The 11,614-nt window shown below is 39.1% G+C and overlaps 1 protein-coding gene across 1 annotated transcript in view; it reads left to right on the top strand.

The window, feature by feature from the left end:
- The window catches only part of LOC126203955 (uncharacterized), a 253,425-nt gene extending 246,422 nt beyond the window's left edge, over positions 1 to 7,003 (top strand). Inside the window, exon 9 of the mRNA XM_049938348.1 lies at positions 5,042 to 7,003. Within this exon, the coding sequence (XP_049794305.1) occupies positions 5,042 to 6,724 (1,683 nt within the window). The 3' untranslated portion in view covers positions 6,725 to 7,003. The remainder of the gene's footprint in view (positions 1 to 5,041) is intronic.
- The last annotated feature ends 4,611 nt before the right edge of the window (positions 7,004 to 11,614 follow it).

The raw sequence follows: 11,614 nt of genomic DNA, 5'->3' as shown, positions 1-11,614 counted from the left end.
TACCAGGTCGGGTTGACGGAGGAGATAGAGAAGATCCAAAGAAGAGCGGCGCGTTTCGTCACAGGGTTATTTGGTAAGCGTGATAGCGTTACGGAGATGTTTAGCAAACTCAAGTGGCATACTCTGCAAGAGAGGCGCTCTGCATCGCGGTGTAGCTTGCTGTCTAGGTTTCGAGAGGGTGCGTTTCTGGATGAGATGTCGAATACATTGCTTCCCCCTACTTATACCTCCCCAGGAGATCACGAATGTAAAATTAGAGAGATTCGAGCGCGCACGGAAGCTTTCCGGCAGTCGTTCTTCCCGCAAACAATATGTGACTGGAACAGGAAACGGAGGTAATAACAGTGGCACGTAAAGTGCCTTCCGCCACACACATTTGGGTGGCTTGCGGAGTATAAATGTAGATGTAGAAGTAGTGCTGGAGGGAACTGACACCATGAATCCTGCAGGGCTATCCATAAATCCGTAAGAGTACGAGGGGGTCGAGAACAGCACGTTGCAATCCATCACAGATATGCTCAATTATGCTTATGGCTGGGGAGTCTGGTGGGGAGCGGAAGTGTTTACACTCAGAAGAGTTTTCCTGGAGCCACACTGCAGCAATTCTAGAAGCGTGGGGTGTCACATTGTCCTGCTGGAATTGCCCAAGTCTGTCGGAATGCACAATGGACATGAATGGATGCAGGTGGTCAGACAGCATGCTTACGTACGTGTCACCTGTCAAAGTCGTATCTTGACGAATCAGGGGTCTCATGTCACTGCAACTACACATGCCCCACACCATTACAGAGCCTCCACCAGCTTGAACAGTCCCCTGCTGACATGCAGCGTCCATGGATTCGTAATGCTGTCTCCGTACCCTCGATAAAATTTGAAACGAGACTCGTCCGACCAGGCAACGTGTTTCCAGTTATCAACATTCCAATGTGTGTGTTGACAGGCCCAGATGAGGCGTAAAGGTCTGTGTCGTGCAGTTATCGAAGGCACACGAGTTGGCCTTCTACTCCGAAAGCCGATATCGATGATGTTTCGCTGAATGGTTTGCAAGCTGACACTTGTTGATGGCCCAGCACTGAAATCTGCAGCAATTTGCGGAAGGATTGCATTTCTGTCACGTTGAACGGTTCTCTGTCGTTGGTAAAGTTTCTGCAGGATCTTTTACCGACCGCAGCGGTGTCGGGGATTTGATGTTTTACCGGATTCCTGATATTCACGGTACACTCGTGAAATAGTCGTATTGGAAAATCCTCACTTCATCGCTACCTCGGAGATGCTGTGTCCCATCGCTCGTGCGCCAACTATAACACCATGTTCAAAGTCACTTAAATCTTGATAACCTTTTCTATTGTAGCAGCAGTAACCGATCTAACAACGGCGCCAGACACATGTTGTATTATACAGGCGTTGCCAACCGCAGCGCCGTATTCTGCCTGTTTACACATCTCTGTGTTTGAATACGCATGCCTACAGCAGTATTCTTGGTGCTTCAGTGTGAAATGTAGACAAGCAACATCAGGTAAAGTGTGTGTCAGAAAAAGAAAGCTGTTGTCATTGAATATAAATTTAAGTGTCGGAAAGTCTTTCCTTCAGTCTGGAGTCTAACCTCGTATGGAAGTGAAAAGTGGAAAATAAACAGTTCAGAAAAGAATAAAACTATGGTACTACAGACGAATGGTTAAGATTAGGTGGTAGTGAAGAGATACCGAATCGAATTGGGGATACAAGAAATCTGCGGCTCAATTTGACTAAAGAAAGGGACTTGTTAATAGTACACAGTCTGACACATCAAGGAATCTTCACTTTGATTTTGTGAGAATATATATAATGAAAGGAAGGAGAAGGAATCAGCAGTGGTCTTTTCAGAGGAACCATTTCAATATTTTACTGGAGAAATTTAGAGAAATCACAGGAAACCTAAAACTGAACGTTCAGACAGGGATTCGAACTGTCATCCTCCCGAATGTGAGTCCAGTGTGTTAACCATTATGCCTACCTCACTCGGTACTATGAGAAGAATACTGTAAGCAGGTTCAAATGGATATAGGTTGTTGTAGTTACGCAGATATGATGAGACTAGCACAGAACAGAGTGGCATGGACAGCTGCAGTAAACCAGTCTTCAGTTAGAAGACTGTAACAACAACAGAAAACATTGCTATAATAATGCACCTAGTTCACTGGTTCCTGCGTACTTCACAGCCTATGTGGTACCTATTAAATTATTGATCGATTTCTGGAACCTGTCATCTGGTTGAAGCTGGAGTGTTGTAACTTGTTACTAGTAATTAATAGTTTAGGCACTCCCTACTAGCTATGATCCCTTGGAGACAGCGGTTAGAATACAGAAAGAAGCAAGGACAATTTTAGCAATGACACCAAATGCTCCTTTTGCAAACTGATGAGGGATTTGTAGTAGTTGGTTGCAATGCTTAAAATGAGTATGTCAATAATGCACTTTCACACAAATGTGATACTGACTTTACTGACATTTGGAAGGAAATATACAGCACACATGTAGCACCAAAACTATGTGACAAAGACAGAGCTTCCTCCTATCTCAGTAACCTACGTGTTTTACACTACTTCCTCCCATCAAAAGATCACAAAAAGTCAATAAATTTAGTACTATAGCATACACATTTATGGAAGTAGAATTCCAAGATTTACCAAATTTGTAGAGTTGTCAATCACATAAGTATTATTTTTATTCCATTCTGAACTGATGCCCATTGCCAGCAACAGCATGAAGTATGTCCACCACAGGCCAAATTACATTATTGTATTCATTGTTGTATGGAAGTAATCAGCCTCTGAATGTCCTGACATACCTCCAACACTTGCTGTGTCATTTCATGAAGACTGGCAGGCGGTATGAACATATACATATTACTATACCATCTCAGACATGCTCTACTGGTGACAAACCTGGGAACCAATCGCACACCAGCCAAGGATCCATACTTCCCTTGAGGCATTTGTGCTGTGAATGGTGGTGTGAGTTCTTGCATTTTCTGCTGGAATATGCCATTTTGTATTCTATCCATGAAGGATATGGAAACATTGTTTGCCATTATTGTCCCACTCTGGTGAACATTCAGCCTCCCTTCAACAATAATCATCACCATCACATCAGGCATATTCTCATATCCGGTAACTCCCCCACCATGATTCCAGGAGATGGAGAGACATGGGTCTCGAGAATCACTGCTTTGTGTGTCCTTTCACCAATCTTCAACAAGCAAATTTCCATCAATCTGGCGACCACAAAAGAAGTGAGACTCATACTGAACAGTAGGGAACACCACAGGATACCACTTAACAACCCAGTTGACACTGGCCTTAGAGCACGCAAATCTGTCATCTGATTTGGCATCTGTGGTAAATGCTGCATGACAACTTGAGATCTCAATCCAGATTCCACTAATCTGTTCCAGGCAGGCCAATTACTTCTGCCTGGACTTCAGTTGTTGTCATCCATCTATTCGTTAGAGCAAGTCTAACAGTCCTACGTACTCCTTGTTGTGTAGTCCTTCTGAAAGGACCCATACATAACCCTTTTTGCCACACTGTGGTCCAGAGTCCATCTTGTCCCCACTCATTCAGCAAACACTGCATGACAGCTACCTTTTTGTGTGAACTGACAGTTTAATGTCAATCATCCAATTTTTCTCAACATCCAAAATATGGTGATAAACTGCACGAGCATGTTCTCTAGGCATGTGTTGTGATCTCCACTTCACCATCAAAAGACAAGGAATACTGGCAAAAGAAAGAGTACATCTCCAATTTCTCATAGTGACACTCAGATAATTCTTTAGTGGCAAGAGAGAACAGGCACCAAGAGACTGTTTTTCTTTAGATTTTAGAGTTAGGGAGGGACTTAAAAAAAAAACCCGTACCATCAAACAACAGAAAATCACTCTTGAGATATGTCTTGCAAAGAGTGTCCCAATCTCATAAAGAGACTGAAGAAGAAATGTTAAGGTAGAGAGAGAGTAGTTGTAGTTGGTGTTCTGATTGTGGCGGTGCTCGATGTATGCCTGACATGGAATTATTAGCTTGCTTACTTCATTTATACTATCATGATCAAGCTAAGTCACAAACTAAAGGGCTAAATACTTCATTCTCAGTACTCTGAATATGTATTAGCTAGTTCTTTCAACCAATTTGTGCCCAATATTGCAATTAAAGTCACTTGTTATCAATCTTTAGCTTCTATGGGGTCCCTTCTTGAAGCTGATTCTTCTCTTTCTCTTTCTCTTTCTCGTCCTCGTCCTCGTCCTCGTCCTCGTCCTCGTCCTCGTCCTCGTCCTCCTCCTCCTCCTCCTCCTCCACTCCTACACATGGCCACAGTTCTCTATCAATTTCATACGTACAGTCACATCAAGCAGTGCTTTTCAAAAATTCCTGAACATACAGTTTGTGTTACATTAAAACATTACACGACTCAGTTTCAAAATGGCAACTATGCACATGAAAGACACTTCTGGAATTAGAGATAATGTTAAACAGACCATTAACAAACCCTATTGGATACCTATAATAGACATGCTCTACAATCATACTCCCATTACTTAGGCAGTTACACCTAAGGCTTACTATAAATAAATATAATTTGAAGTAGGCTACACCATGGGTGCAAACTGTGCGGTTAAGAAAACAGTGTAGCAGATGTTTTTAATAATCAGGCAGAAAGCTCCACATACTTTTAATCATTTTCACCCACTTTTATGCACAATAAGGTGTGAAACTTATAAATAAAACTCAGTATGCTTTCGTAACAGTCCTATAAGCATACTACGTGTGCTGTGTAAAGTACAATATGTAATAAAACATAGGTTGTACTGTTAGGCTGTGACTTTTTTTCCTTTTGTAGATTAGGCCAGTGACACCCCAAAAGGGCACTGAAGTTCTAAGTGAGAAATGTAAATTTATTGTTAATCTGTAGGTGTTTCAAACAAAACTTATAATATACACAAAAATTCTAAATGGCAAATTTACCTGATTATTTACACAAATGTAATTTGTATGTTTTATTTCAGGACTTGCAAGATCAGCTTGGAGAAATGGTTCCAGATAGAAGTGAGACATCCAGAGAAATAATGAATGCAGAAGCATGTCTTGGAAATCAGAAAATTATTACAAGAATTGCTGCAGAAATAGAGAAACACAACACATTGTTAATCACAAGCTTAAAAGATAGAGGTGCTGTTACCACCTGTCCTTCAATAGACATACCTGAATTCACAGACAAGATTGCCTTGGCATTTGAAGGGAAAGGAATAGTAATGTGTAAAGCTAATGACGACTCAAATGATGTCTCCCAAATAATACAACCATTTGACAAAAGCTACACTCCTGAGAATGTATTCACACAAAGCAATGAACACCATGATAATGATGGTAAAAGTAATGATATTCCAGGCCAACATGATGAAGTGTGGAACAAGAGAAAGGAGAATATTTCAAGTGCTTCTAATGGGAAAAGTGCATCACTAACTAGTAGCAGCAAAAGTCACCCATTGAATTACAGTAACTTAAACGATATAACTGAGAATTCATCTTCGGAGTCAGAAGGATTATTTAAAACTGAAGGGAACAGAGAAAACTCTGAGTTAGGCACAACCGGAAACTTTGCATCACAGATACAAGAGCAGCACAATAATTCATCACAAAGCCAATGGAAAAACATACTCGCCATCATTCACGATACAGATACTGGAGAAAGTAAAGAAGTACAAAAGCCATCACTAACTATTGTACATGAGAAGTCATCAGGGGAGAGGGGCAATGAGTTCAGTTCTTCCTTCCACATTCCAGATGCCATTCACGATCAGCATGACAGCAACACAACCCTACTGACCAGGACACCCACTGAGCAAGAAATCCAAGTTATTGCATTCTTACGAAAACCAGAAGATGATGAGACAATTGAAAAAGAAAATAGCAGTAATGTAATGAGGAGATCGATGAATTACACTAACAAACCCAAAAGCGTAAATACAACAATGCTTGCAGAAGAAAAACACCAAAATGCATCCCATGATAATTCTGGAGGTGTGAGGACTTCTGGAAATAGCGAACATGTTAAACAAAGTGATGAAACAGAACATGCAATTACAGTAAGCACAAAATCAGTAAACTATACAAATGCACGCAACTTCATACAATCTGAGGCTAACGTCACAAGCAATGAACCATACAATTTAGAAATGAATTTTACAAACAGTGGCCCAATTGCTGTAGATCAGGAACACAACACTGAAGTGTATGTATCAGAATTTTTGAAAAAAATAATGGAAACCTATGGTACAGACACACAAGTAAATAAATCAATACAGGACTTCTGGAAAGTACTTTTGGAAAAGAATCACCACCTCAAAACTGATGAACACACTGTAGAAAATGGTACAAGTGCAGAATTACCTGCTACTTCAAAAGAGGAACCAAATGAGAACAGCAGTTACAATGATGATTATATAAATTATAAGAATTTAGAATTTCATGCTCAGAGACTGAACATTTCTACCATTCCAGAAACAATAAAAGATGTTAAAATAAAGCAATATGTTAACAAGTTAGAAGAAATTGCTCATGAACTGTCAAACAGGAAGGAAAGTTCACTTAACAACACTGGAAGTACCATGAATCACACACACATTCATACAGAACAGCAGTATCTCTCTGCACAGCTGACTGAAGAGGATGACATGTCATATTACTAACAATCTATATGTGAGTGTAAATGGACTGTTTTGTGTGTGTGTGTGTGTGTGTGTGTGTGTGTGTGTAGAGAGAGAGAGAGAGAGAGAGAGAGAGAGATGTATAAAAGCCAAAGAATACTACAAAAACTTGTCCAAAGAACAATGAAAATAAATTTGCAACAAACACGTGTTCTAGAAAGTGTATGTGCTGTGAAGTTTGTAAAATATTGTACCATAGTTTAGCCTATTGTGTCTGCATAAGAAACTGTAAATTTTTTGTAATAAATACAAACAAAGTGGTGTGTTTTTTATTTATTTGAAACAAAATAAGCAGGAAAGGTAAGATCAAAGCATCCACAGTACAGAAGTGGGAATGGTAAACTTCTCACATGATACACTTCATTCAAATAATCGTGCTAGTGGTTGGCTGAAGTAATCAAAAAGATTGTAAGTTTTATAACACTGGTTGTTTCTATTTATATTATAGATTCAGATAATTTCATAAGATTGACTTGAAATATGGGTAGTGTGTGAAGTGCATTGCATTACTAAGATGCATCTTCAGAATGATTCAACAAGAAACCAGATTGACTTCCCAAAAACACTTATTTTCATACTCAATAGATGTTTTTTTTTTTTTCATTTACAATTTACCAAGTGACTTGGAAGACCACTGAACAGCTTTAAGTTAAACTTTCTATGTAAATATGCGGTAAAGTATTTGTCATTTGCAGAGAATTTTGCAGATGAATACCTTGAAACATGAGACAACTACTTTAGATGTTTATAGAATACAAATCCAATTCAGTTGCCAAAGATTTTATTAATTTATTCCACTACTGGTTTCAAAGTTTCAAAATGTTATCTTCAAGTGAACATTATGGGGACATGAGTGAGTGGCGATCAAGTCAGTCATGGGTGATAATACCCATGTAAAACAAATGCATGAGAGCAAAGGATTAGCAACCTAGTGACTTGTACAACTCTATTTTAGATCCAGAAAGACTATACGAATTGTGACAAAAAAAATAAAGACTAATGAGTGATGTGTGTAAATATTTTTCTATTATTTTGAGCTTCTCCTCATTACAGAGGTTTATCTCCAACATAATAATTTACTTGGAAATTACAATACAAACAATAAACGTTCTTAAACTATATTCTCAAAATATTCCTCCAGGTGTTTCGATCTCGTGTGTCTTCTTCCTCTGCGCCCATTCTCCTCATTGTGTGCTGTACATTTTGGAGCCAGGTGGTCATAGGTCGTCGTCTTCTTCTTCTTCTTCTTCTCCCCTCCGTTCCCACTCCAGTATCAATTTTGGTATTCTGGTTTTCTCCATTCGTCGTACATGCCCGTACCACTGTAATTTCTTCCTATCCATTATGTCATATATTCTTTCTTTTATTTCCATTCTCCTTATTATTTCGGTGTTCCTTATCTTTTCTTTCCTGGAGATTCTTGCCGACCTTCTCCAGAAGTCCATCTCTAGAGCTTGTAATTTTTTAATGTGCTTCATGTTAATTGTCCAGGTCTCCGTTCCATACAGAACCACACTCTCTAATATGGATTTGTATATTAATTTTTTAGTTCTGCTCATTACATTCCTGCTCCATAAGACTGAGTTAAGCATCCCAATGACACTCCATCCCCTACTAATTCTTTTATTGATTTCTGACTCTGATTTTACCTCGATTTCTAAAATGGATCCCAAATAACAGAAAGTGTTTACCTTTTTGATTTTCTTTCCTTCAATGTATAGCTCATCTGAATCATTAGTCAAGTATTCTGTTTTATGGTAATTAATCTTAAAACCCCAAGTTTTGTATGCTACTGCTAGTTGATTGCACATATAGTTAGCATCCTCCCCATCTTGTGCTATGACTACTGCATCATCAGCAAATAATAAATGATGTAGGTAAACTCCATCTCTTATTTCTAATCCCATACTATAACATTTAGGAGACCATGTTCTAAGGCTAATATCTATACAGATTTTAAATAATGATGGTGACATGGGACAGCCCTGTAAAAGGGCTTTGCTTGTTCCAAATTTCTGTGAAAGTTTATTACCGACTTTCACTTGGCAAATGTTATCTTTATACATCTGTTGTATTATTTTAATCAAGGAAGGGTTTATGTTTGCTATATGTAGTGCTCTCCAAAGTAATTTTCTTGGAACAGTATCATACGTTTTTTCTAGATCTATGAAAATTAATCCTATATTTTTTGATTTTTCCCTATGTTTCTCCAAAATCTGTCGTAATGTGAAAATATGGTCTACACATGATCTCTCAGCCATGAATCCACATTGTTCTTCCTGGGTTCTAAATTTTTTTCCAGTTTGTTTTTAATTACTTTCACAAAAATTCTCATTAATGTGTTTGTAACACAAATTCCTCGATAATTTGAACAAATTTTGCGATCCCCTTTCTTAAATATTGTATTAATGTAACCTAGCTTCATCTCGTTGGGTATTTAATCTCGATGTATCATTTTGTTGAAGAGCTGTGTTATCAGTTTCACAATTTTGTCACTACCATATTTCAGACACTCCAGATTGATATTGCCTGGTCCCGGTGATTTACCATTCTTTCCTGTTCTCAACACCTGAAGTACTTCACTTTCTAAAATCTGGATCTCATCATCTTCATGTCCTTTTTCTTCCCATGTTCCTTCTTCTAGATATTCTTCTCTGTCCTCATTTAATAATTTTTGGAAATACTCTTCCCATTCCTTTTGTGTTATCAGTTGGAGATTAGTTTTTCTTTTTGTATCCTGTCGAAGCCCTTTCAATACTGACCATGCCTCTTTTGCTCTCCCAAATCCTAATATATATATATTTCCAATGTTAAAAAGACCATACAGATCTTTGCTAAAAAGCTGATACAGTGGTACATGGAAACTTAATTAATATGAAAAAATACAAGGTGTGACAAATGCAAATGAATATAAGAGTGCAATGTGACTGTCAATCATTCAACATTTAACAGTACTCCACAATTCAGCTAAAATTTATAGGCATTTGGAAATACCTAATTATGTTCACTTACAACAAAATACAGAATTTATCAGTTTTTTCTTTTCTTTTTTTACCAAATCTATACTCAGTAAGCTTATAAAGACATAACGACAGCCTCTATTAATATCCAGAACATTATAAAGATAATAATGCAGTATACCCCTAATCAATTATTTTATTATGTAAATAACTTAACAAATTGATAACAATAACAGAAATTCCTGATTGGAGCAATACATAAAATAAGGGAAGGGTAACCACACATCTAAAGGGCACAGATGTGTGGAGCACAAAAACCACATACACAACCACAGACACACCCAAATGCATACTTCATGGTGAAACTGACTATTGGTACTCAGCTATTAAAGAAGTTGCCACAGCAGATGGAAGCGGGGAGTGGTAGTGGGAAAGAGGCAGGTCTTTGGGCAGATGACTCTCCAGCCATACAGCAAAACAAATGGATTGCAGAGCAGAGAGAGGGGGAGAGGGAATGTCCAAACTGGAAAGGAAGTTGTGTGGACAGAAGAGAGAAGAGAAAATTTAAGATGAGGCAATGGGGAAAGGTTAGCGTGGGTTTAGGCCAGGAGATTGCGAGATCACAGGATATGCTGGAGAGACAATTGCCATCTACATAGTTCAGAGAAACTTCTGTTGGAAGGGAGTATCTAAATGGCCTGTGAAGTGAAGCAGCTGTTTAAGTCAATTGTGTTGTGGTAGGCAACATGTTAGGCAACTGGATGGTCAAGTTCGTGGTTTGCATAGTTTGACAGTGGCCTTAAGTGAATAAACAGTTGGTTATTTGTCATGGCCACACAGTATGCTGCACAGTAAATGCAGCGCAGCTGCTACACAGCTGCTTTCATAGGTGGTCCTGCCTCTTACTGGGTAGGAAATGCCTGTGGCTCGCCTGCGGTAGAGGTGGTGGGAGTATGTACGCAACAGGTCTTACACTTGTGTTAACCACAAGTGAATAACTCAGTGGGGTGCAGGGTCAGAGTACAATTGGAACAGGTATGGGCAAGGATATTCTGTAGGTTGGGTGGGTAGTGAAACACTACTTTGGGTGACTTATGTAGGATATAAGGTAGAATATCTTTATCTCAGGCAGGACGAGACATATATGATGCCCTTGGGGAAGATGTGGCTGAACTATCCAAGACCACAATGATACTAGGTGTGATCAGAGGAGTGCCAGATTGGTGGCTGATTGACAGGTTTACTGGTGTCAGAGGAACAGATGGCAAGGGAGATTTGTTTCTGTATGAGCTGGATAGGATATTGCCTGTCAGTAAAGGTTCAGGTAAGATTATCAGTATATGTCAATAATTCCTGCTTTCCACTGCAGATGTGGCACCCACAGGTGATGAGGCTATAAGGAAGAGACTTTTTGACATTGAATGGGTGACAATTGTCAGTGTGGAGGTACTGTTGCTCGTTAGTGTGCTTTTTATGTACAGATGTATTTATGGAGTCATCTGAGAGGTGAGGGCCATTATCTAGAAAGGTGGCTTGAGTTGAGAAGGACCAGGTGAATTCGATTTGGGAGTAGGTGTTTAGGTTATGGAGGAAAGGGTGAAAGTTGTCCTTGTCATGAGTCCAGATCATAAAAATGTCACTAATGAATTTGAACAAAAGAAGGGGCTTTATGTGTTGACTGGATAGTTAAGGTTCCTCCAGATGGCCCTTAAATAAGTTGGCATAGGATGCCACCATGTGAGTATCTATGGTATTACCACAGATTTCTTTATAGATTTGTCCTTCAAAAGTGAAATAATTGTGGACCAGGATGTGGTAGGCTAGGAGGATTAGAAAAGAAGTTGTGGGGATGGGGGGTGATTGGTTTACAAACACACTGTATCCACAGTGACCAACAACGAGTCCGATAGCA

This window comes from Schistocerca nitens, chromosome 9, assembly GCF_023898315.1.
Source record: "Schistocerca nitens isolate TAMUIC-IGC-003100 chromosome 9, iqSchNite1.1, whole genome shotgun sequence".
NCBI classification, from domain to species: domain Eukaryota; kingdom Metazoa; phylum Arthropoda; class Insecta; order Orthoptera; family Acrididae; genus Schistocerca; species Schistocerca nitens.
The sequence above is the reverse complement of the archived record's forward strand: the minus strand, read 5'-3'. Positions and strand labels throughout refer to the sequence as shown.